This window comes from Torulaspora delbrueckii, chromosome 4, assembly GCF_000243375.1.
Source record: "Torulaspora delbrueckii CBS 1146 chromosome 4, complete genome".
NCBI classification, from domain to species: domain Eukaryota; kingdom Fungi; phylum Ascomycota; class Saccharomycetes; order Saccharomycetales; family Saccharomycetaceae; genus Torulaspora; species Torulaspora delbrueckii.
In genome coordinates this window covers 1,002,283-1,027,437 of record NC_016504.1, presented here as the reverse complement: position 1 = coordinate 1,027,437, position 25,155 = coordinate 1,002,283, and the positions used below count along the sequence as shown (strand labels likewise).

General features: G+C 42.1%; 18 protein-coding genes across 18 annotated transcripts; 9 read left to right on the top strand and 9 right to left on the bottom strand.

Annotated features, from left to right (window-relative positions):
* Nucleotides 1-119: 119 nt before the first annotated feature.
* Nucleotides 120-1,970, top strand: TPO3 (spermine transporter; the record flags this gene model as incomplete). The annotated part of the gene is made up of 1 exon (XM_003681318.1): nucleotides 120-1,970. The coding sequence occupies one exon, from the start codon at nucleotides 120-122 to the stop codon at nucleotides 1,968-1,970; it is 1,851 nt and encodes a 616-aa protein (XP_003681366.1).
* Nucleotides 1,971-2,722: 752 nt separating this feature from the next.
* NCA2 (Nca2p) lies at nucleotides 2,723-4,552 on the top strand (the record flags this gene model as incomplete). The annotated part of the gene is made up of 1 exon (XM_003681317.1): nucleotides 2,723-4,552. The coding sequence occupies one exon, from the start codon at nucleotides 2,723-2,725 to the stop codon at nucleotides 4,550-4,552; it is 1,830 nt and encodes a 609-aa protein (XP_003681365.1).
* Nucleotides 4,553-4,696: 144 nt separating this feature from the next.
* Nucleotides 4,697-5,302, bottom strand: TDEL0D05690 (SH3 domain-containing protein; the record flags this gene model as incomplete). The annotated part of the gene is made up of 1 exon (XM_003681316.1): nucleotides 4,697-5,302. One exon carries the CDS (start codon nucleotides 5,300-5,302, stop codon nucleotides 4,697-4,699), a length of 606 nt encoding a protein of 201 aa, XP_003681364.1.
* A 239-nt stretch (nucleotides 5,303-5,541) lies between these two features.
* On the bottom strand, nucleotides 5,542-6,025 carry MAY24 (May24p; the record flags this gene model as incomplete). Its single annotated transcript, XM_003681315.1, has 2 exons — nucleotides 5,542-5,959; nucleotides 6,021-6,025. The coding sequence occupies 2 exons, from the start codon at nucleotides 6,023-6,025 to the stop codon at nucleotides 5,542-5,544; spliced, it is 423 nt and encodes a 140-aa protein (XP_003681363.1).
* A 128-nt stretch (nucleotides 6,026-6,153) lies between these two features.
* PRE9 (proteasome core particle subunit alpha 3) lies at nucleotides 6,154-6,921 on the bottom strand (the record flags this gene model as incomplete). Its single annotated transcript, XM_003681314.1, has 1 exon — nucleotides 6,154-6,921. One exon carries the CDS (start codon nucleotides 6,919-6,921, stop codon nucleotides 6,154-6,156), a length of 768 nt encoding a protein of 255 aa, XP_003681362.1.
* Nucleotides 6,922-7,181: 260 nt separating this feature from the next.
* On the top strand, nucleotides 7,182-8,510 carry URN1 (Urn1p; the record flags this gene model as incomplete). The annotated part of the gene is made up of 1 exon (XM_003681313.1): nucleotides 7,182-8,510. One exon carries the CDS (start codon nucleotides 7,182-7,184, stop codon nucleotides 8,508-8,510), a length of 1,329 nt encoding a protein of 442 aa, XP_003681361.1.
* Nucleotides 8,511-8,525: 15 nt separating this feature from the next.
* On the bottom strand, nucleotides 8,526-11,759 carry CAF130 (CCR4-NOT core subunit CAF130; the record flags this gene model as incomplete). Its single annotated transcript, XM_003681312.1, has 1 exon — nucleotides 8,526-11,759. One exon carries the CDS (start codon nucleotides 11,757-11,759, stop codon nucleotides 8,526-8,528), a length of 3,234 nt encoding a protein of 1,077 aa, XP_003681360.1.
* A 1,537-nt stretch (nucleotides 11,760-13,296) lies between these two features.
* On the top strand, nucleotides 13,297-13,671 carry SUE1 (Sue1p; the record flags this gene model as incomplete). Its single annotated transcript, XM_003681311.1, has 1 exon — nucleotides 13,297-13,671. One exon carries the CDS (start codon nucleotides 13,297-13,299, stop codon nucleotides 13,669-13,671), a length of 375 nt encoding a protein of 124 aa, XP_003681359.1.
* A 12-nt stretch (nucleotides 13,672-13,683) lies between these two features.
* On the bottom strand, nucleotides 13,684-14,136 carry PEX4 (E2 ubiquitin-protein ligase peroxin 4; the record flags this gene model as incomplete). The annotated part of the gene is made up of 1 exon (XM_003681310.1): nucleotides 13,684-14,136. One exon carries the CDS (start codon nucleotides 14,134-14,136, stop codon nucleotides 13,684-13,686), a length of 453 nt encoding a protein of 150 aa, XP_003681358.1.
* Nucleotides 14,137-14,226: 90 nt separating this feature from the next.
* Nucleotides 14,227-15,066, top strand: PHB1 (prohibitin subunit PHB1; the record flags this gene model as incomplete). Its single annotated transcript, XM_003681309.1, has 1 exon — nucleotides 14,227-15,066. One exon carries the CDS (start codon nucleotides 14,227-14,229, stop codon nucleotides 15,064-15,066), a length of 840 nt encoding a protein of 279 aa, XP_003681357.1.
* Nucleotides 15,067-15,164: 98 nt separating this feature from the next.
* On the bottom strand, nucleotides 15,165-15,692 carry FHN1 (Fhn1p; the record flags this gene model as incomplete). Its single annotated transcript, XM_003681308.1, has 1 exon — nucleotides 15,165-15,692. The coding sequence occupies one exon, from the start codon at nucleotides 15,690-15,692 to the stop codon at nucleotides 15,165-15,167; it is 528 nt and encodes a 175-aa protein (XP_003681356.1).
* Nucleotides 15,693-16,083: 391 nt separating this feature from the next.
* On the top strand, nucleotides 16,084-18,186 carry TDEL0D05600 (uncharacterized protein; the record flags this gene model as incomplete). The annotated part of the gene is made up of 1 exon (XM_003681307.1): nucleotides 16,084-18,186. The coding sequence occupies one exon, from the start codon at nucleotides 16,084-16,086 to the stop codon at nucleotides 18,184-18,186; it is 2,103 nt and encodes a 700-aa protein (XP_003681355.1).
* A 110-nt stretch (nucleotides 18,187-18,296) lies between these two features.
* Nucleotides 18,297-19,331, top strand: TDEL0D05590 (uncharacterized protein; the record flags this gene model as incomplete). Its single annotated transcript, XM_003681306.1, has 1 exon — nucleotides 18,297-19,331. The coding sequence occupies one exon, from the start codon at nucleotides 18,297-18,299 to the stop codon at nucleotides 19,329-19,331; it is 1,035 nt and encodes a 344-aa protein (XP_003681354.1).
* Nucleotides 19,328-19,909, bottom strand: SYF2 (Syf2p; the record flags this gene model as incomplete). The annotated part of the gene is made up of 1 exon (XM_003681305.1): nucleotides 19,328-19,909. One exon carries the CDS (start codon nucleotides 19,907-19,909, stop codon nucleotides 19,328-19,330), a length of 582 nt encoding a protein of 193 aa, XP_003681353.1.
* A 203-nt stretch (nucleotides 19,910-20,112) lies between these two features.
* On the top strand, nucleotides 20,113-22,062 carry UTP8 (Utp8p; the record flags this gene model as incomplete). The annotated part of the gene is made up of 1 exon (XM_003681304.1): nucleotides 20,113-22,062. One exon carries the CDS (start codon nucleotides 20,113-20,115, stop codon nucleotides 22,060-22,062), a length of 1,950 nt encoding a protein of 649 aa, XP_003681352.1.
* Nucleotides 22,063-22,285: 223 nt separating this feature from the next.
* Nucleotides 22,286-23,221, top strand: TDEL0D05560 (bifunctional triacylglycerol lipase/ester hydrolase; the record flags this gene model as incomplete). The annotated part of the gene is made up of 1 exon (XM_003681303.1): nucleotides 22,286-23,221. The coding sequence occupies one exon, from the start codon at nucleotides 22,286-22,288 to the stop codon at nucleotides 23,219-23,221; it is 936 nt and encodes a 311-aa protein (XP_003681351.1).
* Nucleotides 23,218-24,150, bottom strand: TDEL0D05550 (uncharacterized protein; the record flags this gene model as incomplete). Its single annotated transcript, XM_003681302.1, has 1 exon — nucleotides 23,218-24,150. The coding sequence occupies one exon, from the start codon at nucleotides 24,148-24,150 to the stop codon at nucleotides 23,218-23,220; it is 933 nt and encodes a 310-aa protein (XP_003681350.1).
* A 170-nt stretch (nucleotides 24,151-24,320) lies between these two features.
* On the bottom strand, nucleotides 24,321-24,971 carry TDEL0D05540 (uncharacterized protein; the record flags this gene model as incomplete). Its single annotated transcript, XM_003681301.1, has 1 exon — nucleotides 24,321-24,971. One exon carries the CDS (start codon nucleotides 24,969-24,971, stop codon nucleotides 24,321-24,323), a length of 651 nt encoding a protein of 216 aa, XP_003681349.1.
* Nucleotides 24,972-25,155: the final 184 nt, after the last annotated feature.

The window sequence follows — 25,155 nt, the reverse complement described above, 5'->3', positions numbered from 1 at the left end:
GAACCTTTGTAAATATAAATGAGATGTAAAGTTTCTTGTTCTCCAAGGGCCACATTAATTATTTCTTTCGTTTGCCAAGGATCTAAAGTCTAATAAATTAATATCATAATATAATACCAATGTCTGAGGTACAGTCGGTGGATTCGTATAATTCGGACTCTTCCTCTGCCTTTAGAGACGATCAGCAACCGCAGGAATATATTCCTTCGAATAATAATAAGAATAATGGATTACCGTTAAATTTAACTAGAACTGAGACTGTTAAGTCTCTACAGGAGATGGGTATGACAGCTACGGCTCCAGTGCCGGATGTCAATGCCCCACAGACTACTGCTAGGCCGCAAATTTTCCCAGAAGAGTATACTATGGAGACTCCAACTGGTCTGGTGCCTGTGGCCACGTTACAATCCATTGGTAGAACTTCTACTGCTATTTCCAGATCTAGAACCAGACAGATGGAGCGTACTTCTTCTGAATCTTCGTCCATGGATGGTACGAATTCGGATGCAGAAATAAACAAGGAAGGGAAAGCTTCTGAGCCACAGGAAGAGCATGAGCTGGATCCTGAGATCGAGTTTGTCACTTTTGTTACCAATGATCCGGGAAATCCTCACAATTGGCCTATAGCGAGACGTTGGTTCTTTACTGTGGTTCTATCTACACTGGTTATCTGCGTGGCTTATGGGTCTGCATGTATCGCTGGTGGGTTATTTACTGTGTCAGAAAAGTACCATGTTGGTTCTGAAGTCGCTGTTCTTTCGGTTTCTCTGATGGTTATCGGGTTCTCCCTAGGTCCTCTACTTTGGTCACCAGTGAGTGATCTTTATGGTAGAAGAGTCGCTTATTTCGTCTCGATGGGTTTGTACGTCATCTTTAACATCCCATGTGCTATTTCACCTAACATTTCAGGTCTGATGGTTTGTAGATTCCTATGTGGGGTCTGGGCATCTTCAGGTCTATGTCTTGTTGGTGGGTCCATCGCTGATATGTTCCCGAGTGAGACTAGAGGTAAAGCTATTGCGTTCTTCGCCTTCGCACCATATGTGGGTCCAGTGTTCGGTCCATTGGTTAACGGGTTCATCTCGGTTTCTACCCGTAGAATGGATCTGATCTTCTGGGTTAACATGGCCTTCGCTGGTGTCATGTGGATCGTTGTCGCTTTTATTCCAGAAACTTATGCTCCAGTCATTCTAAAGAGACGTGCTATCAAGTTGAGAAAGGAAACTGGTAACCCTAAGATCATGACAGAACAGGAAGCTCAGGGTGTCAGCTTTAACGAGATGATGAAGACCTGTTTATTGAGACCTCTTTATTTTGCCGTCACTGAACCTGTTTTAGACGCTACTTGTTTCTACGTCTGCCTGATCTATTCTCTACTATACGCTTTCTTCTTTGCCTACCCAGTCATCTTCAGTGAACTATACGGCTACAAGGATAATTTGTGTGGTCTGATGTTTATCCCAATTATGATCGGTGCTCTGATGGCCCTAGCAACCACCTTTTGGTGTGAAAGCAAGTATTTGCAATTAATCAAGACCCGTAAGCCTACCCCAGAAGATCGTTTGCTTGGTGCTATGATCGGTGCACCATTCGCAGCCATCGCTCTTTGGATCTTGGGTGCTACTTCTTACAAGCATATCATCTGGGTCGGTCCCGCATCTTCAGGTATTGCCTTTGGTTATGGTATGGTCCTGATTTACTACTCATTGAACAACTATATTATCGACTGCTACGTGCAGTTTGCATCTAGTGCCCTAGCTACCAAGGTGTTCCTAAGATCTGCCGGTGGTGCTGCTTTCCCACTTTTCACAACTCAAATGTACCACAAATTAGGGTTGCAATGGGCAAGTTGGTTGCTAGCGTTCATTGCCACAGCTATGATTGCACTACCATTTGGTTTCTACCGTTGGGGTAAAGGCCTAAGACATAAATTGTCAAAGAAGGACTATTCAATCGATGCAGTTGAGTGATAGTTTTAACTAATATTTGCACGGCGATTACCTGAAAGCCAAGTTTAATCATATTTAGCCACATAAAATAATATTACAAATCATCAAACTTACACCTGTCACTGATTTGACATCGCTGTAACGCCTTTTACAGAGATATGGAAGTTCTTTGATCTTTCAAGAAATTTCGATAATAATTTATAACCAAATATCTACACAAATAAGCGAGCTGGTAACTTTGTAGTGTACTCCTCAGACAAGTAGTATTTAACATCTGATTCGTCCTAGCCAAAGGCACACCCTAAATTTACTAATCATTTCCATAACTACGTTAATTCGACTATTGGAATACTTCTTGAAATTTTTGTGTATGTAGCAAGGTAGCACCACTAGCAGACCCTCGAAGCATCGTGATGAAGATGGGCACTAATGCTAGCTGAAAAAAGTACACCAAAGCAATAGAGTTATTACCGGTAATAACGGCCTGACCTTCTTCCAATGAAGACGGCTCGAATCGAATTCCAGCATTGCCAAAGATCAAGACGCCAAGGAGGCACAGGACAAGTGATGCGGCAACAAACTAGTCAATCATAGTACCAATATCTGAAAGAGTACCGAGTATGAATACTAAGCGATTTTGCTAGTAGTTTGAGTAAGTGTCTAACGAGCTTAAAGGGCGTACGTAGATTGCTTCGCTTCGCAATTATCGATCTTAAAGAACAGTCTCGAGAAACAAAATCGATAAAACAAGTAAGTACTGTCTAATAGGAGGCATGATTACCGATACCTACATTATCCGTCGATTTCGTCAAGTGGATGAGAACTTGGAACTCTCCTTACAACGGATTTCCTTAGGTCCACAACCGGCAGGTGAAGTGAAGAATAATGAAACTTTGAGCCGTTTACAGCAGAACTTGCTTAAAATAAAGGCTATCGTTGAAAAAATCAGCAATTCTGTGCAATCTTCTGTATCAAAAGGGCCCGTCTCGATCGACTATGATGTCATTACCCAAGTTATTAAAGAACTTCCAATTCCTATGAACGATGACATGAGTCAAATGGAGACAATTGTCACTAGATTTATCTCCCAATATGTGATGTTAATATGTTACTACAGCTTAAGCAATCAATGTCTATCCTTTCTTCCAGCAGCTTACGATACACAGAGGTATTATCAAGAGGTCACCGATTCCAGAATGAAATCCTTGCTTTACTCCATACAGACATCTCCGGCGAAACTGTTGAATGTGGGAAGACAACTATATTTTAGACTGGGGAAGATGAATGAATTGAAGCACACTGATAACATATCGATTGACAGATTAAAAAAACTTGGAAGTGAGGTCTTCGACGAATTGAGGCCTCAATTCAATAGAGTTCTGATGGTGCGTAATCTGCAGCTAGTTGGCTTGCCAATCAAGTCAAGAAAATGGGCTTCGATTTTACTTGAATTGCCCCGCGCTATGATTCGTGATGACTTACACAGTAAGAACACTAATGTCAGTGAGATAACGAATGAGTACACTACAAAGCTAGGAAGGCTGATCAATGATTTCCAAAAGCATCAAAAGCAGCGAGACGCAGAGGACGTAAGTAAGCTTAATGCATTGAAGAGATTTTTAGAATTACCTTCAGAGAGTACGTTATATGATGTTGCCCAATATACCAAGGATTTCCAGACCAAGGTAAGAACCATAGTTGTCAAAAAACCTGGAAAAGTTACGAGATATTGGCCAAGTGCTTTGCTGCTGTTGACCTACGGACCTGCATCTGTGATTTACTTATGGGAGTCTCGCCATAGAGTTATGCAGTTCTTGCAAGAAAATGTCGTTGATTTTGCGAAAGGTCTGCTCTACAACTGGGTTTATATCCCATTGAAGCATGTTTGGTCAACAGTAAGACATGATGAGGATAGCTCCATTGCGGTGATGTCAAAGGGCACCTTAGATTCTGAAATGAACTCTTTAACTCGAATGATTGTCAGCTTTGTTAATGAAAACAGCGGGACTCGAATTGATGATAATGTGCTGATTCAACAGGTCGAGCATGGTGATTTGACTAGATTCATGGAAATCTACGAGACTCAGTTGAAGCACCCTATCAAGAACATTGTCTCTGGTGAACTTGTCAGATCATTGTTAATTCAAGTGCAAAAGACTAAAGTTGACGGTTCGCTAGCATTAGATGGAATCGATAAAATGCTTCAATCACAACAGCTTGTCTTTGGTGTGGTAGCCATTTCGCCAGCGCTATTAATTATTTACACTGCTACGGTCTGTCTTTTCAGATTGATTAAAGTCGGTAGTCTTTGGTCCAACATCCAGCAATACAAGGATAGACTAAGTTACAGTCTGAACAATTTGGAAAGATTACTCAATTACTCAGGCACACAACAAAAGGATTCAAGCCAGCGATACTTGAATCAAGGTCTCATGACGATTGAGGTTTGCACTGTGGCCAAATTAGGCAGCACGTTGGTCCCCAAGGCTCGACTAAGCGAATGGCTCAGAGATATCGAAGAGATTGCAGACTCTAAGCTCGATGAGCAAGCAAAACTAAAGGTAGTAGACAGAATATACCATGTCTATGGTAAATATTTTTAAAAGCTCACGACAAACCGCAAGCAGCTTACATAAACTCATCAGATTTTAACCAGTATTCAAAGGGGCACTTCTATATATGTATGCTTTACGCCAAAGAGAATCACATAGGTAACGAAAGAACAAAACATGCAAAAGACCAGATCATCAGAAGATACTGTTAACCAAATCAGAACCCATCGTGGCACCGGCACCAAAGATAGCGGCGTTACCCAATTTGCTACCAAATTTCTTCAAATGATTGTGGGAATGGTGCTGTTGCTGCTGCTCCTGTTGTGGCTGTTGCTGTTGTGGCTGCTGATATTGTTGTGGAGGCTGTTGGTAATAATTGGTAGAAGGTGGTGGGAATGGCTGCTGGTAGGACCCACTAGACTGGCCGGTATTGGTACGCTGGGCCTGCTCGTACTGTGGTGGGGGAGGAACACTGGGGCGATCTGATCCAGAATATGCTGCCTTAACGTAATTAGCTGGAAACATCCCTACTCTACCATTACATCTACCCTTGAACCATTCATTAGATGGTTTCTCTAAAACTTCAATCTTATCACCTGGACTCAAGGCCAAATCTCCATCCTGTTGAGGGTCAAATTGGTACAGGGCTTCCATATATTCACCGCCCTTGTTGCTGGCATTTTGAGGTAAGCTTTGGTTGACCATATCGTAAATTTCTTGGCTTATGACGTTAGATTCCCGTAAGAAGTCTAATTCAGTTCTCACTGTAGCTAAAGAACGGTTGATCTGGGATGCTGACATCTTTCACAACGTCTTATAGTTATCAAAATGCTCCACAATTTGCTATCACAGCTATTGAAGTGATGACGAGTTCTATGCATTAAAGTTGCAATATTCTCCTTTTTTCACTATAGCATCGAAAGAAGGCGCATTACGAAAAGTGAAAAAAATGGCCCATGATAAACGACTCATTGCGAAGTTCTAGCCCAGAGAGTGGCTCAAAAGAGACTCATTGAATTCTCTAGTAATGTACAATCGTATCACATAATTGTCCCCGAGCTGAGGTAGCTTACTGAGAAGTCGAACAAAATCTGGACGATCACACAGCAGGGAGGAATCCATGTGGACATGGAGAATAGTCCTGCGCTGTAAATACTGCCAATCAAGAACCCAATGACTGTACCCGCAGCCACTGCTTGTATTCCACCGTAGACTAAGTAGATTGCCATGATCCAGAGTCCGCCTGCTCGACGCCTGTGCGAGTAACTGGCCCACAGGCCAGCGATTCCGTAGAATGCACCATTGAATATTAGGCTCCAATACAGAGTAAATTTCCAGATGACTACCACGTCGTATAGTACTGCCAAGGAGAACTTACCGTTGCTAATGGGCCAGTGAAGCGAAGGGAACGATGGCGTTACGTATCCGATAGGAACGTCATTATTGGTGATAAAAGACCTTTAGAAGTGTTAGTCCAAAGTTCAGAGTCAATTGAAATTTTATCGATGGTTTGACATACCTCATGCGGTCAGCAAACGCTGAACAAAACTACTTATTTCTATTATAGCATCTACTTAGTTGTTCTTAAGATGAATCAACAAGAACAAAGTCAATTGAAGAGAAATATCATACGGCACGGGTCATAGATAACCTTACTCGTCGTCCTGTTCGTCGTCGTGGTGCTTCTTGGTGATTCCGTGCTTGACCAGTAGAGACTGGATCTCTTCGGGCTTGAAGATCTTTTGGTAAAGCTTACCGTCTGGCGCCTTTTGAATAGTTGCGAACTCAATACGGTCGTTTGTGAGAGCACTGCTATCTGTAGTCTTGGAGAGCGTCTTGAGTGCGAGCTCAATAGCACCTTCGAGCTTAACGTCGTCCTTGTAATCCACTTGGAGTAAAGTTTGTGCGGCCGAAGTGTTGGCACCAACACTAATGGCTTTCCAGCCCGTATAATTACCTGACGGATTCGAAGTGTACAGTTGATATCCGTATCTGTCGTCATAGCCGGCGTAAATGAAGGAGACACCAAACGGTCTAAGACCACCGTGCTGCGTGTAGCCTTGTTTTATATCACTTAGTCTCTTAACCAAAATCTCAACTGGGATATCCTCATTATACGTCCTCAGGTAATTTTGTGCATACACTCTGGCAGTATTTATCAGAATCTCTGCATCTGCGGTCAACCCAGCAACTGCCACTGTAATCTTGTCGTTCAATCTGTACAATTTCTCCGTCGATGTGTCCTGCTCCAGTAGTTTACTCGTAACTTTACGCTCGGCTGCTAAAACGATACCATCGGTGGCCATGATACCGATCGCAGTACCTGCATGCGATATGGACTCCAATGCGTACTCCACTTGGTACAAACGTCCCTCTGGGGAGAAGATAGTTGTCCTCGAATCGTATCTTCTAGAACCCATAATTGTGCTTTAATTGAATTTCACTCACTAATTTCACAGCAGTATCTAATAGTTGCAAGCACTTAGACACGGTCAATTGGTGAGATCTCAGCTTTTTGACTGGTCTATTGATGAAGTTTAGTGGTGGTTATCCTTTGCCACCGCCTTTTATTATCTTGAAAGTCACGTGGTATTTTTATCAGCTAATATAAGCTGAAGTTAGTGATTTTGAAGCTCATCGAGTCACTTTGAAGCCAAGTTTCGAGCTTTTTAGAAATCCAATGGGTCGTTTGTGGACCACATTCACTGCTCCCAGTGGTGAAAAATACTATTATAATTTGCGAACGAAAGAATCGACCTGGAAGAGACCCGAATCGTTTTATGAAGATGGTGGAAATAAGAGGCCAAAGCTAACAAGAGAACCAGAACCATTTTATGCGATTCCTTTAGTCAACGATTGGTTTTTGGTAATTGACGATATTGGAGGGAAATATTATTTTGATAGCAGTACGGAAGAGGCTAGCTGGACACTGGAAGATCCGGAGAGTGCTGAATTGTTGTCAACAATTGACAAAAATAAGATAATTCTGCTTGTGGCAATAGCTAGAGGCTATAATACCAATGTAGGAGATCGTGTTTACCAGGAGGTAATTGACGATTTGAAAGCGCTCAGGAAAGGTAGTGCAGTAGAGGAAGAAGGTGAGCAAGAAGGTGAGCAAGAAAGTGAAAGTATACCGTCAGAGAGCGAGGAGGAGGAAAAAAGGCCGTCTGGCCTTATTGCAGGCTATAGTTCATCTGAGGAGGAGGAAAATGAGATCGATAGCGATGTGGAGAAGCTTAACAATTTGGGAGACGACGATCTGCCAAAAGAGAACCATGAAGATGAGTCTCAGATACGGAATGATTTCTTTCAGCTTTTACAGAGACATCAATGTGATCCATATTCCACATGGTCTATTCAGGCAAGAAAAATTCAAGAGGATCCCTTGTTTTATAGAATCACAGATGATTCTATTAGAGAGTCGATGTTCGAAGAGTGGTGTGAGAAGGCGATAAACAGGACAACAAATCCCCAAGATCTTGTGGACGAGGACAACTTGGATGATGATTCTAGAGAAGAGGAGGAAGAGGACGAATTAGAGCCCCTGCCGTTTCACTACCTAGCACATATAGTGTCAAAAGCCAACATTACACCGTCAACTATTTTCCAGGACATCAAGGACCAAAATAAGGCAGATTTTAAGAAATACAAGATCAAGCAATTTGTAAAGTCTAAGAGTCAACAAGAAACTTTCGTCTCAAAGCTACTCTTCTATTATAAGAAATTCACATTAGATGAACGTAAAGAGATCTTTCATGACCTTTTGGAAAGTCATTCAAGATCTATCAAGAAAAACTTGGAGCAGGAATCCGAATCGATGCGATCAACTCTCAGTGAAGAGGCGGGTTCCAATGATGCTTACGCCATTGAAACCAAGCTTCTAAAGATGGAAAACCTTATTGGCCTGGCACGAGATATGGAAGAGTTGGCAAATGATCCCAAATACTACGTTCTGGGAATTAAAGACAAAATGATAGAACTCATGCATTACTTAACTAGTTATATATAGTCATATTTTATGAGATCAAGCATCCTCATAATCATCACCCGAAGCGTAAGCGTAATTGCCATCATAATCAATATATTCATGCAGTGCCAAGGGAACATCTGACTTAGGTAAAGGCAAAATCTTATCATCCTCGTAAACGATCTTCCTTCCGATGACAGGTACGGTATTCAAGAATGAGCTAGTCTTGATGAAGCTTCTCAAAGTCTGCATCGCAGCATTCTCTTCCTTGTTCTTCACCAAAGGAGGCAATAATGTCATCAGCTTTCTATTAAACTCGAAGCCCGCAGTATTGCTTACCCTTACAGGTGACTGCTCTTTCGGCACGTCTTCTTGAGTATCATTCTTCACCTCAGCATTCTTCTGTTCCTGAACCGATGTAGCAGTACTGAAACCAGCAATTAGACTCTTGAGCTCAAAGAAGAGAGTTTTTGCCTCCGGAATTATGCCGATCCAATTCATCAATAACGCTTGTAGTTCAAATACACATTCGGATTCGCTGAAGTCAAATTTTTCCTTGTTGATGAACGTTCTCACCATGAAGCAGATTAACTTCATCAGACCCATTGCATACAATGAAACATTCTCTGAATTTCCGTTTAGGTCACGATTTTCGTTGTTTTGTTCTTCATTGGCAATGTCAGTACTTTCTTCAGACTTCTTCGAGATGAATATAGCCGCATTGGTGAAAAACTCTTGAAGAAGCATTTTTGTTTCAATAGTAGACAGTTGCAAAGCACCCTGACGTGAGAAACCAACAGAAAGTTCACCCTTGACCTTATCAACATCTTGAAGTGGTGGACCAGCTAAGTCGACATCACGATCGTTCTCATCTGAGTTGCCTCGCAAACCCATGACCAGTTCAAAAATATAATGTATGAGTGAATGGTTCAGTTCCATGTGAGTGATGAACCAAATGAGTACCCTACGATACCCGATACAAAGTAGCATTTCATCCATTAGCTTCCATGCGAGTGTATGATTGAAATACACAATCTTCTCGAAAGTAGAGTTTTCACACCACATTTCATAAATATCATCGGGCTCAATTTTATCTGCATTTCTGCTCTCTTCATCAGCCTGAGAATCTTGATGAGGGTCGATCAGGTTTCCGAGGGTTATTTCGTCCTGTTCGTTCTTCACGCACGATGCGACAGATCTAAGCAATGTAAGTGACTCCTTCTCAACAAGCTTTTCTGAAGACGCCTTCTTTGTCAGCGCCAATAAGGATGATAGGCTTGGAGATTCGATGAATTCAAAATCAGGAGAATAATAGAAATTTGAACCACGAGGAATATCCCGCCAGTCTTTACCACTATAGTCAAACTCAAAGGCCCCACCGGACCGAACCGCACGAGGCTTACCGCTAGATGACATCGATAGCGAAGTCTGAGCATTTTGTTGCAAGATCAGATGTTTTGAGAAGAAAGCTTCATCATTCTCACCATCAAAATCTTCATCCTCTGCCATCTCGTCGTCGTCAAAAATACAGTTACATCTTCTTTGCAAAATCTTAGGTTGTTCTACCGCCAATTTCCCATCTTTCTCACTCTCAGAATCACCCTCATTATAATTATCACACTCGTATTCAAACATGTATCTGACATCTTCGTCAAAGCGGTCACCCGCTTGCAAATCAGCTAAGAGATTCGTGACATCTTCGAGTTCCGTACCGAGCGCAAGTAGTGCTGCTGCATGGGATCTCAGGTCAGCATATAATGCACCTTGACACAATTTCCTACCATGAGGTGACATGAAAGTGTTTAACGGTTCATGCATAAAATCGTGCTTGTAAGTGTCGACATGACCATTTAGAATCGTTGCCACTACTGCTCTTAAAGCTGCCGCACCACGTATAGTAGCACGAACCAATACAGGGGTCTCGAAAGTCTCGTGTTCTTCTTCGAACCGATCGATCTCAAGCCCAAGCAGAATAACGCACGTCAAGTTCTTCCACAGCGATATCATCGGTGACAGGAAAGGATTCAGTTGGACCGGTAGATCCTCATATAATTTGTAAATGGTGTACACTGCAAGGATATCAATCATGTAAATGAGCTCCAAATTCTGTGTGTTGAGCCCATGAGGCAACCAACTATGCAAATTATCTCTCCAAGAAACATCTTCATCACTGTTATTTATCGAGTTGAGAGTGTCAAAATCCTGTAAGTTAAGCCTCTTGAGCGATGCCTGTATGATCTTTTGCATGTTAAAGCATAAATGGAATTTCCAATCGCACCCGTCCGACCCCAATGTGTTACTTATGGCTGGTTCCATGAGCCCTAAGAGCATTTGGTATAATAGATCCAGCGAGATAATGTGCTTGTCGTTTGGCGGCGGCTGAGTTAACGGGTCGACCAACCCTGCCATAAGTTTGAATTGCCATTGTAAGAGTGGTGAGTCGCACAAAGGCAGCCTCATGAGGTTCTGTAAGATGTCATGCCTTACTGATGCATGGGACATGATATTCGGTATCTCCAACGAACCATCCTGATTAATATCAAATGAGTACACGTTTTCATGCTGTGAGATTCTGTGATGATACGAAGCAGTATCATTTATGGCTCGTTCGTTACTCGGCCTTACCATTTCATGGTAAGTATCCAGTACCTGCTCGCTATTCTCTCGTAAAAATTGCTGGATTGCACGACGTTCCTCATTAGACTTTTTAGTGCCAAAACTGTACCATTCGGAAGAATCTTTTAATTCGTATACTCTATTGTAACATACCACTGTATCCTTGAAAAATGTTCCCTGAGTAAAGGCTCTATGCACCCATCTCTTTATCATTGGTGTTATCGTATGAACATAATCGAGCAATAAATTATAGTTCTGATCAAGCACCATTGACGCTGCAAGAAACTTGGATTCGATTAGGAAGAACAAAGGTAATTTCCATCTGGCTTTTTCAAACAACCTCGGTTCAATTCTGCTACTTCTGTTCTCCAAAATATAGGAAAAGAACCGCAACATCAACTCCTCATCGTTATGCCATTCTAGGACACGAGGACCGACTCTCTTACGCTTAGCAGATTCGCTAAACAGAGGCAAAAGCGAAATCCCAGCTCTCGTTGTGAATAGTGCAATTATTAGGGTCTCACAGATTAAAGAAGGTCTCCACTGGTCATTTTTTAACACCTTTTCCTCCCTAAGCGCTTCAGCGAGCCCTTCAACGCCCTTCAGCGGCTGCAAATTTGCTTCAACAAGCAACTCATGCAACGGCCTCACTTTATCCAAATTGGACCTTTTCATCAAAACTTCAGGAGTTTGAGAGCTCACAAGTTAGTGAAGTCGAATCGTGGAATGGTTATATTGTGAAGTGATGGAAGTGATGAGTGAAGATTAAGAAGTAGATGTACTTATAAGAAAGACCGTCACTACAAACGATTATTCATCAAGACCTTCAAGAACCTCCAAGAGCCATCGAGAGTCTGTGAAGCTTTCATTTGGGGAACCAGAGGTTGATTTACTACTATTTTGACCAAGCCTGAGTTAGCCTTTCTTCTGTGAGTTTTGGACACTACTTAAAATTTATTATTAAGCTATGTCAGTAACAGGGTAGAATTAAGAGAACAAGACCTGTTGCGTTGCTGTTGCTCAGTAGGGTCTTGCTTTCTCGAGCTATGTTTCTTCATCCACTCATGGACAATTTTCATGAATTTAGTCCACCACACGACTAGAAAGGCAAATCATTATGACAGGTGTCTTGAACTGAATAAAGGCTGTTCGCATCAAGCCCGCTCATCAGCCCGTCCGTGCGGCATCATTCTTTGCTGCATTCAGACATCATTGAGCTCTGACCAACGCTTCTTGCTGTGCTACTTCCAGATGAGCATTCCGCCATAAACAGCATACCTTTCGAAGGACAAAACCTGCCTGAGAAATAAAGAAGACGTTGATAAACTTCATCGATTTTCTATTTCACATAATGCCTTTTTCAATCATCAGTTTTACAAAGGCTCCAGATCTGAGCTAATTTTGAGCTGCACCAGTTTGCTTAATTTATCCGCAGTCATGTTCGAAGCATTCTATTACTTTAGACTTATCGTCAAGCTTAATTTCTGGTTCTTAAGATTACGAAGGCTCTTCGGCGTCTGATTTCAACTCGCTTTACTTGAAGTGAGGAGCTCCAAAAGGGAGCATTAACCTGCCCGACGGCTCTTCGCAGCTACTCCTTTACACAACGGCACGCCTGAACAGGGCCTGCTTAACCAATTCTATCGAGCTAAGGTGAATTATCCAAAGTTTCAGATTAGCGAGAAAGTTGGCATCTTACATTCGTTCTCCTAGTGCTGCGAATAGCTCGAACTAGAGGCAATCTTTACACACAACGCATACATTTCTGACTTCTGCAAGATTCTTGATCTTCAGCAGCTCGTCAGGCCAGCTTGTACTAACACCATTTATCGCGCCAACAAAGATGCATCACCGACTAGGACTCTTAATCGGAGAAACACAGCAACGTGTAATCTACCATGAGCTCTATGACACTGCGAAGTTGACTCGGCCAATTGCAACAGCACTTGTTGTTCTCTTCTCCATCGAACGAGCAATGCTCATTCACAGTTCGTTTTACCTGCGTATGCGTACTCCCATCAGCGATAAATGCACCTCTTCAACTCGCCCAGCTTCTTTAAATCCAGGTGTTTAAGTATGTTTTAGAGCCAATTGTGCTTATCGTTGCACCCTGTTGAATCATCGAGTCTTTCTTCATTTCGCCTCCGAAAGCCGATAGCTCCAGTAGGGGCGCCTTGGGTGCAAGTATACAAAGAGGGCATCGCTCAACGATATGAACATTAAAACTCGTTCTAGCTCATTGATGAGACGATTCAGTACCAGTAGTAGAGTGTGGAGGCGCAAGAGTGTAACAGATGACCTTTTCAGAACACTCCCCAGGGTTCCAACAACCCGTTTTTTAGAGACTCAAAGGCTTTCGAGTGATATTCTGTTTAGTGGGTATCGACCGGTAATGTACCCAGTTCGTGAGAACCCATTGTTCGGTCGTGGGACCAAAACGGAGGCTCCAGCTTCGCTGGAGTCCAATTTGCCCCGCTATGACCTATGGTCAACCACCACAATGGGTCTGGAAAGGTTCCCCGAATGGTCTAATGTGCCGCGAGAAGTTGTACGGAAGCTTCGACCCTTTGATCGCCACCATAGATAGTGATAAGTAACTTTAACTTTGGAGGTAGTAATTCACGAGTCCGTAGTACGCTGAGCGGTCCTGTGCTCGAAGGATGTTGGCCAGATCAATGTCCAGTGGTGAATCTGGTTCAGGATCACTGAGTAGTTGTATTATAGCTTCCAGGACGTGTAGCAGGTCCCATGCCGGTGACCAATGCTCTGGAGTCAAAATATTTAGACAAATGCTACCAGTTTCGTAATTAACATTACAATGGGGCATTGATCGACGGGCGAAGGTTACTTGAGGAGGAGTAGTAGGATACCTGTCACCTAAAACCAGCCTAAGTGAGAACGTATGACCTTCATAAGGTGTGCCTGTGGGACCTCTTATCTCGCCAGCCCAACGCGATAAATCACCATCTATAGGCTCCAAAGACACCACAAGACTCGATTCACTTCCTAAAGTGGCCTGGATGTGCTTGTATTCTCTGGCTATTCTGGCCATCTTACACTGTTTTTCCCTATGGAGGGTATAAAAGAGGGCGACAGTTCGCTCTTTGAAAAAGATTCGCCACTTTAACCACCCCAAAACGAGATGTCAAGACTAGTAGAGAACCTTGCCAGAGTGGCTATCCCACTGGGGATTGTAGTGAGTGGAGTACAATATTCAATGTACGATGTGAGAGGTGGTTCTCGCGCAGTTATATTCGATCGTTTGAGTGGTGTTCAGAAACAAGTCGTCGGTGAGGGGACTCATTTCCTAGTTCCATGGTTGCAAAAGGCTATAGTGTATGATATCCGTACCAAACCCAAGGGAATCGCTACGAACACTGGTACAAAGGATATGCAAATGGTCTCGCTTACATTGAGAGTCTTGCACAGACCCGATGTGTTGCAATTACCCCGTATATACCAAAATTTGGGGTTGGACTACGATGAGAGAGTTTTGCCTTCTATTGGGAATGAAGTCTTGAAAGCTATTGTGGCTCAATTTGACGCAGCAGAACTGATTACACAACGTGAGCTTGTATCACAGAGAATCCGTGACGAACTATCGCACAGAGCTTCAGAATTCGGTATTAGACTCGAAGATGTTTCGATCACGCACATGACATTTGGTCCTGAATTCACCAAGGCTGTTGAACAGAAACAGATTGCACAGCAGGACGCCGAAAGGGCCAAATTCCTAGTTGAAAAGGCAGAACAAGTGCGTAAGGCATCAGTGATCCGTGCTGAAGGTGAAGCCGAATCAGCAGAGTACATTTCCAAAGCACTTGCCCGTGCAGGAGATGGTTTGCTACTAATCCGTAGATTGGAAGCTTCAAAAGAGATTGCTCAAACCCTGGCAGCCTCTTCAAACATCACCTATCTTCCTGGCAAGGCCCATGGCAATACAGAGGGCTCTCAGAATTCACTTCTACTGAATATTCGCTAGATTTTCATATGTAAATAGTATTAAAAGAAATAAGTGGTTTAAAGAACGAAAAAAGGATGGCGTTTTTTTAAAGGGTATGATGGTATTATTACAGGAAATCAAACCTGGGAGATCGTAGGAACACCAACTTGAGCACTCTTTCTTCTGCGAGAAGTTAGAGTAGTCCTAGACGAGAATGGACCATTAGTAATTATTCCAATCAATGACATGATCATCTTTGCCAAAAAGATGAAGAAAGAAAAGTAAAAGAACGCAACAGAAGCCTGTGCCAAACGACAACGTTGAGTAGAACCTTGAGTGATGTTGTTGGAATCCAAATAATCTTGGTTCTTACAGGAATGAGTACGGATACCAACCGCCAATGCAGTTGCTGCCGAGAAAGTGAAAGCAAAATTCAAAAAATCTAAAGCAAACAAAATCACTGGCCAAGCAAACACTTCCCAAATGTTGGCCAAAATACCATAGAATGAGTCTGTAACAATACCAAAAGCTGCTGCAAACATACAGAAGTTTACACGCGAACTATGGCCATCTTCAGAACTGATAAGCTCACCGACGAGCCCAAGCAAGATGACCAAAAAGGCAAAATTAACCAAACGCAGAGCGTTATCCACAATAGCTAGCATATTTCTATTAGTATCTTCGATATATTGTATAGAGTAGTCTTTGCAAAGTTGCCAAGAGAGAGTACGAATACCCCTGTATATATAGTGCTGGTTGTCGGGTGCTAACCGATGGCGGTTGCCCCTTCTGGCAGTGCTAACAGCAAAAAAAAGAAGAAGTAAATATCCGTCTAGAGTGAGACGGCTAGAAACCCGCGGAAATAACGGCCAGGCCAAAAAAAGGGGAGAGAAAGTAGGGGGCGGTGGCAAAAGGGGGCCCAGGGGGCCTGGATGAGGATGGGGGTTTATAAAGGACAGAGTTTGTGGTCACAGCGGCTGTAGTTTTTGTGCCACTTTTAAGGAGAATTAGCCGCCGAGAGGAAGTTTTTGTGGTAGTATATTGTGGTAGTTAGTTATGTTCAAGCAGAAACGTTCAGACCCTTTTGCACAGTACTGGGCCGGGGATCAGGCCAAGGATGTAGAGGAGCAGCAGAAGAAGAAGAAGGAGGAAGAAGATGTGGGTGAGAGGGATTATGTATCTCCCTTTAGAGATGAGCAGGAGGTTTTAAGTGCGCAAAGGAGGAGGACTCAGAGATTTCCTACGACAAGTGCTGCGTCGGCTTATGTGAATGCTAGGCCTGAAGAGTTGGGTTATAAGAAGATTGGTGCTGGAGAAAAGAGGGCAAAGGATATTTCGTTCCCTGTTTATTTGGAGGAAATTGAGAAGAAGCAGTTGGAGTTGCTTAGAGAGTTGGAGGTGAAAGAGGCGCACTTGAGGTATTTGAAGGATTGTCAGGTTGTTACTGAGGTGAAGGAAAAGGAGAAGGAGAAGGAGAAGGAGCAGCCAAAGGTGGAGGATGAGGCAGACGAGTATGAAGCAGAGGAAGAGGCAGATGAAGAGGCAGATGCCAATGTTGGTGAATCGAAAGCTGCTGCTTCTGAAACTGAACCTGCCGCTGATTTTAAACCTATTGTTCCTGATGTATCGGAACCTGTTGTACCAGCTGTCTCGGAACCCGCTGAGCACGAGCCAGAGGTCTCCGAACCTGTTCTAGCTGCTGATTCCGAACCTGTCGTAGCTGCTGTCTCGGAACCTGTTGTTCCTGCTGTCTCGGAACCTGCTGGGCGTGAGCCAGAGGCCTCGGAACCGGTCGTGTCTAAAACCTCGCTAGAAGTCACCACCGAAGTGGAACCTGCTGAAGTCTCTAAACCAACAGCAAAGCCAGCAGATGAGCCGGAAACAGAAGAAGTAGAGGGCGAGAAACTCATCGAAGATGGCGTAGAGACCCCTGAGTCCCCCGAAAAAACAGAAAAGACTGAAAAGACTGAAAAGCCTTTGCCAGACCCTCGGTCCGTGCCAATGGTTGCCCTTCCGGCTGCTCCTAGGGCGTTCCTTGACAAAATCTTTAAATCTCCTCCTGCACCTGTGCCCAACCCTCCTGCTACACCCGAGAACCCTGAACATGTTGTCAAGACTAAGGATGGTTACCTGACAAAAGTAATTTACGACAAGATCACCTTGCAAGATCGTCAACATAACGAATGGATTGCTAAGTACAAGAAAGATGAGCAGCAGAAATTCGATGACAAACGTGCGGAATCTAATCGTAAGATCAATTCGCTAAGAGCGCAAATCAAGGAAATCAAGAACGAAATGGCACAACTAAGAAGCGATACAGACGCAAAGATTGAAGTCAGTGAAAATGAACTCACTCGAAAGTTTTTCGAAATGACTCAAGTACACATTCAAAAGAAGAATCAAGTCTTTAAGGATACAGAGGTGATCAAATCGCAAAAACTGTCGGAAAAGGATTCCGTATTGGACAAACAAGGTGAAGTGCAAAAAGAGATCGATGAATTGAATATTGAGAAGGAAAAGGTTGAAGAAGAGTGTCAGAAATGGACCAAAGACATTGAAGAGTTGTCTGCACGTATCGATGCGAAAGTCGCTGATCTAGAAGAAGTCAATGTAAAGCAAAAGAATACTCAGGAAGAAATTAACAAGTTGCAACAGCAAAAAGTTGACATCCTTGATCAAATTGAAAAGAATAATTTGACACATGCAGAAAACGAAAAGGTTATTGAGGGCGCTAAGAACAAGACTTACTTGCCAAAACTGAATGAAGTTGATAATCAGATTTCTGTCTTACTCGGTCAATTAACTACTATCAGGCAACATTGTGCAAACGAAAGAACTGAACTCTCGGCCATTACAAAGAAACTCGACAAGGAACGTCTGGAACATGAGGAAAAATTGAAATTGGAAGCTGAGAATCGTAGACGCAAGGAAGAAGATCTTCTTGGTAAACAACGTAAAGAGCTTGAAGCCAAGGCCCAGGAAGCAAGGGAAAAACATGAGCAAGAAATGCAAAAATTGAAGACAGATTACACACAACTAGAGGGCAAGTTCAAACGTGAACAACAACAAAAGAAGGACGCTTTAGCATTCGCCCACGAACCTACAAAAGATGATTCACTTTACGAATACGGTACAGAAGAAGAGATCTTGACCGTTTAATCTAATTTTGTATTATATGTAAACTAATTTCGCCTATTTTAAATTCGCGGAAGGGCGATCCTAAGTCGATATTAACAGAAGAACAACACCCAAAATAAGAGAAAGCTAAGATGTCTGGTTATCTATCGAACTTCTCATTGAACAAGATCACAGATACACTTGCCAATGCGGCTCATAAGACTCAGGATACTTTAAATTCTGCAATCGCTAACGTTAGTGATCCACAAGCAAAGTTATCCTTAAAGGCACGTACTAGGTATTTGCAAGAAACGTTGGGGACTATCGATGATAAAAGTAAATTACCTCCACAATACCAATCTTTGGAGAAGAAGTCGGATGCTTTGGAGAAATGTTGCAAGAGAATACTATTAGTGACAAGAACTTTTGAAGTTGAAGGTTATGATTATCCACCCAACTTAACTGAATCAATCTCTGATTGGTGGTCCTTAAACAAGGACGGGTGGTTTGGTACAAAGAAACCGGAAAAAACGAAGAATGATTCATCCGATGGTTCTGATGCATTCTTACCTAGATCATTTTCTCAGGCTATTTCAAAGGCCGCTAACGATTGTAATTCAGTCTTTACCAATTTACAAGAACATGGTGATGAAGATGAAGAAGATGAAGATGTTTCAAATGTAGCCAAGATGTTTGATTCATGGTCGAAATGCTATAAAAATATCGACGAAGGTAAACATGAGATGGACTCGATGATTCGTAAGGAATTTAACACGAAATTGGAAAAGATCATTAACGAGGACTTCAAAAAGGTTCATGCTTCACGTAAGAAAGTGGAAGAATCAAGATTGAAATTCGATACAGTTCGTTATGAGATTAAATTGAAAGAAACTGAAAATGCTAAGAAATCCACAGAGACCGATGAAGCATCAAAGGATGAAACGAAGACGGAGGAAGAACCTCCTAAAACTTCGGAAGAGGATAAACTATTGGAGGAACTGGAAGACGAATTTGTCTCTAACACAACTGCTGCTGTCGAGATAATGGGTGAGGTAACAGAGAGTGCCGAGATCCTGGGCTTAGCCAAACTATTCCAAAATTTCCAATTAGTATACTTCAGGCAATGTGTTCAAGAAGTTGAAGCAAGTTTGAAGATCCTTGGTGCACTCGAGAGCGACGACAATTAACGCTCCGTTTCCTTCATTTGCCTATCTAGCTTAAGATTAAACTGTTTATTCTTTTCATTAATGTACCCACCAGGGGTAGCTCGTGCATCTGCCTTCTCCATATCCTTTTTTCTTGCCAGAAATCGCTCCCTTGTAGTCTTCTTTAAATCATTCGCGAGTTTATTAACCAGCTTCTCATCATCTTTCACTTGCAAGCGATTCGTCTTGGCATCCGTTGATATTTTAACCACGCGATTCCCGTTATTTTGTTTACTTCTACTCAAATCCTTCTCGTAAGAGTATTTAGCTAGCTCCTGTACATTAGCACCTCCTCTCTTAACTTCCTTGCCCTTTTGTTTCTTGTCCCATTCTTCGTATTCTCGCATGCTATAGTTCATCAACTTCAAACGTCGCCTCTCAGAACTATCCACTGGTCTCGTGCCCATTTCGTTCGTATCTTCCATGCTATATATCTTAGGTTTACCTACCAAAGATTCATCCTTAGCTTCTCTTTCTGCAATTTTTCTGATCTGTATGGCCACATCGACGCTCCTCTTCTTAAGATCTTTGAACCGGTTCTCGATACTCTCTAAGTCCATCGTCGAAATCTTGAACCAGTGGAATGCAACTAGATATGGGGACCTTCAACCTAAGCAATCAGTTAGTCTCATCATTCGAGTCTAATCGTCGCTCATAACGAGTAAGCTTTAAAAGTGAAAAATTTTGAGATGAGCTTGAAATTTAACGATATTGAAAAATTGAAAAGTGTCAATATATCAGATCATCATCGACTCAGTCCTCAATGCCGTCTCTTTCGCAATCATTCAAGCTGGCAGTGCTACCCCGAGTAGCTTCTCTGTCAAATTTTGCGTTTCAAACGAATTTTTTACAGGTAGCCGATGACATTGAACCAACTTCCAATAGAATCACCATCGGTATTTCGGAGTCTGCGATCTCTCAATATGTGTTGAACCCTACGCCAAAACTTGTTTTAAGTATTCCTATCCCTTCTACCAACATTGTGACCGCCTGTGATGTGGCTAGATCGGACGAACAAGAGATTTGGTGTTATGCCTTGCAAGCTGGTAAAGTCTGTACTCTAAATGTTGCTAGTAAAGTGAGCCATGCAGAAAATGGTGTGAATTCTGATGATGTTCTCAAAGTTAAGGTCGATGATCAAGCTGTTGGTGTTCATGTAAATGGTAAGGATAAAACTATTGTCGTTGTACTAAAAAATGGATTGATCCAGTTTTATGATTTCCAGTTGAAACTTTTGCATTCGTTGGATGTCTCCTACAGCGACGTCAGTGTCACTAAGTTCTTCACTGAGGGCGCCAATGACTTTCTTTTCATCTTGTGCAGTTTACCAGAGGACAAAGTGTGTTTTAAGCTGTTTGAGTTATCTCTACCAAACTACAATCAGGTTCCTATCAAGGAATTAAGCTCCATTATTCTCGAAGATTTTTCTTTAGCGACTTCAAAAATATGTTATCAGTCCGGTAGGCTCTATAGGCTCATCGGCCATGAAGTGCTTGTCTACGCATTGCCACAATGTCAATTGGTACAAGCTGTAACACTGCCCATGGTACAGGGTGCTGATGTAATTTCGATGAAACCAATTTCGTCGAATAGAATTTTGGTTACGGCTGACAACAAGATTTACCTGCTGAATTTGACGCACAACTCTATTCTTTTCCAAAGAGAACTGACCCACTTGAAAAGTTTCCAACTACTAAAATCAGCCGTCATAGACTCACGAGTCTCATCGTCACTACCAAACCAAAAGACGTTTGTCATTGGTGTTGGTACGAAGCATGGGAAAAACCCCACATCTTCACTGGAAATTGTTAATGTAGACGTTGGTACAGGAACTCTTAAGGACTCGCTGGGGAAAGGATTCACCGTCTCTAACGAGCCTATTTCACAAGTGCTAAAGCCACTTTTCAGTGATGAAGATAATGAAGCTGAGGATGAAGATAACAAATTTGAGCATTTCGACTTCAACCAAATTTACCAGCATTTGGAGAAAAATAAGCAAAGCATTTCCAGCTTCGATCGCATTTTTCTACGTGAGCTAAATATTAAAAGAGAACATTATACTGAGCTAGACAGATTTATCTGCGATCGTCAGTTTTTGAGCAATGTTGTACATTTAATCCTCCAAAACTTTCAGGAGGAATACCCAAAGGCTCTCACGTTTCTACTCACTCATCCATTATTCCCAGTTGACTGCACTCCCAAGCTCTTATCAAGATTGAGAGAACACCCACGGTTGTTCAAACAAGCAATCGTGACATGCCCTAACCTACCTTTGCAAGAGCTCCTCTCAGAACTTTTCTCCATCGAAAATGGTGAGCTTTCTCTAGATATCTCATTGAGAATTTTACAGGATTACACTACAGATATGATCAAGCAAGAGGTGAGAAAACTCAACAAGATAGACGTTCAGAATTTCATTGAATTCGTAATATCTTCTAATGATGAGAATGCCATACGAAGCAGTCATCAATTATTTCAGCTCCTCTCTTTGGTCCTAGACTCTATTGGTCTCTTTGCCCTCGACGGAGTTCTGCTTGATCGTTTGGCAGACTACATCCAAGAAAGAGTTGCCATCGCTGAAAGAAACAGCAAACTATGCCATCTGCTTGATGATAAACAGAATTCTCGTGGCTTTGCCAAGTCAGGAGCTGGCTCTGTGGGATCAACAAGAGAAGCAGTTCCCAAATACACCGTCGAATACCTCGATCTGTGAATGCCGGAAGACTTTCGGCCTGCATAAATAATTTGTATAATTACCAAGACTTCAAGCAACGACTGCCATCAGTTCCGATCGTATCTACTCGAAATGCTCTTCCAAAGCCATTCGGTCTTAGTCCCAAATCTTACATTCGCTTCTTCATTGTAAGTGAAATTAAACGAGATTTCGAAGATCTCCCTACTAAAAGGCTAATCTAACTAGATGAACAAAAAGACAAATGGCTGCTAGGGAATATATCAAGTGTGCTTATCCGACATCAATTGTACATTTTAAAAGTATTAGTATCAGAGGAAAGTCTGAATGTCCCTTGTTCGTTTGGATACCTGGGAATCCGGGCTTGATAGAATACTATGAAGAGTTTTTGATGCTAATACACCGTCAGCATCCAGAATGGGAAGTCTTGGGCATATCCCACGCTGGAATGAGCACAGCGAGCGTTTCTAAGAGCGAGAAGAGTGAACGTAACGATGTATATTCATTGAAGCAACAGATTGACCATAAGCTCGAGATTATCAAAGACTTTTCATCGACGAACAGACCTCTGATCATCATGGGGCATTCTGTAGGTGCTTATATGGTCCAACATATTGTTCTTTCCGATAAACTAGTGGGTAAAGTAGCCAAGATGGGGCTGTTGACTCCTACTATACTTGATATACACACTTCAAAGAAGGGAGTTGTGCTTACAAAAGTGTTATATTGGCTCAAGGATCTGCCCCAGCTGGCCGGATGGTTTAGCAGCCTCTTATTCGGTTTTTTTCTGCCGTCCTTCATCCTTAGGATACTACTTTCGTTCTTCATGGGCTGTCATAGGAATAGTAGCGGTGTTCTAACTACTACGGTACTTTTGGAGAACGGCGAATTTGTTAAACAAGCATTGGGGTTATCGGTGTACGAAATGGAAGAAATTAGAAGTGATTGGGCTTTCCAAAGAAGGCTGATTGTTCATTGCAACGAGCGAGGAATATCCACATGGCTACTGTTTAGTGACTCTGATCATTGGGTTGCTGACACAACCAGGGAAGATTTAATCAAGTTTTACAGGGACCATTACAGAGCGGATAAGATTAAAATCCATACTTGCAAGATTCCACACTCATTTGTTTTGAATCATTCCAAATACTTAATAAGCGAATACTTTGAGGATAGTTAACGTGGCAAATCGAAATCGTACCTTTTCTGTTCTTTGTAATGATCCCTACTGTATTGAAGGGCATCCAAGTCCGAATCATGTATGATTCGTTCAACATAGGTGATGTGTGATCGGTCCTTGCTAACGAGGATGACTGTTTGAGACCTAGTGCCATAGTATTCTCCAATGGGGACAGATGCTCCCAAACCATCATCGCAAGAAGTCTTTAAAGGTGGAACAAAAACCGTTTGCATAGAAAGCTCAACAGCTTTCATGTAATAATTTCCATGATCATGCTTTGAGTGGAAAGGGTTAATAGATGCTATGCCAAAACATTCCTGGATAAACTTATCTTCATCAGTGTCATTGAACTCCCGAACCAAATGGTGAAGTGCCTGATCGGCAAGACTTATTTTATCCCAAACCCTATTTTTGTTGGACTCGCCTTGAAATATGTCGTTTGAAACAACGATGTACTTTTCGTTGGTTTTACCCAGCACTTTGGTGGTATTACCGAGTGAATCTATAACTCTATAGTCCCCAATTGAACAGTCCCCATAGAAAAAATTGAAATCACGAGTAAACTCCAAGCCCTGGAATTGATGGCAGAACTTATCATATGTATCCCAGTCTTTAAAGTTAGCTCCCCGGCTTGAAAGGAAACTGACAGGAATCTTTCCTCTAGACTCTGGGCAAACCGCTGGTCTACCTCTTGGATCACTAAACAGCTTTAAGTTCAGAACTGTACCAATCTTGCCATCCCTATTCGCACCGATCCAAGTTCCAAGATCTTCTCCAGATGAATCTAAACCTTTATCAAGGGGACAAAGCATGAAATTATCCTCAGTCCAGCTAGCTGGGCTAGCCTTTCTTGCAAAGTATTCATCACGATTCGATACTAGTACTAGATCATACTTTGGATGATCACTAGTTGCAATTAAAATGCACATCTCTTTGCAAATTATTCTTTCTTGTCCAAATGAAAATGATTTACGCTAATGTCACAATTGAAATGTCCCCTTGGCAAAATACCTTTCGAGTATTAAAATATCATTATATAAAACTGTCTCGTTTAAATACTTAATGCTAGCATTGGATCAGAATTAGATCGCAATGATGATCAATCGAATAATCTATGGACGAATCCCTTGAGTCCTTTTTCATGCCTATGCTTTTCGAATTTTTCGATTCTGTGCTTGTTCTTTTCAATGGCATGCTCTAAATTCTCAGCGTTTTGAGCAGCTTCCTGCTCTGCTTTCGCTGTATCCGGTTTTGGCTCAATTTTACTGTCTATTGTTCCTGGTCCGCTGCTCTTTCTTGAAATCTTGCCATCACTTCCAATGGATACTCTGGTATCGCTCCGGCTAAGATCGTTCAGTGTCTTCAATTTCACCAACCCAGTCTGCGTTTCTATTCTATACTCTTCTGGAAATTGTGAAGTGTCAGCGTTGCCTGTTATTGGGCCATTTATGTCAGGTATGGCTTTTTTTTCTGTATCTAAGCCGGCTTGCTGTAACGACTTGGCAGTCTCTGAGGTACCATTCATAGCATTATGTGTAACTTCTTTTTCAATAGTATTGGAATCTTGATGGTTTAAAGTGGTACCACTCTTGCTGCTTCTTCGAGAGCTGGAATCAGGATTCTTCTCTTGTGGTAATTCTTCTTGCCCAGTAAAGGGTTGGGGTTGATAGGAATCGATTGAGGAAAAGGATGAAACCTCGTCAAATTGATTGCTAGCATCGTCAAGTTTAGTAGTTGTTCCAGGCGCCATGACACCGTTTTGATCAGTTTATATTATAATTGTGGTTTCTAAAAATCAAACGCTTTAAGCGACTATCATTCAACATCTTGCTCCAAGCCCATCAATATATAAATATATATATATATGTAAGGATTGGAGGATTAAAATGTTTCTGTCTCTTCGGTGATTTGAAATCCCCCTAACTAAGTTTGCA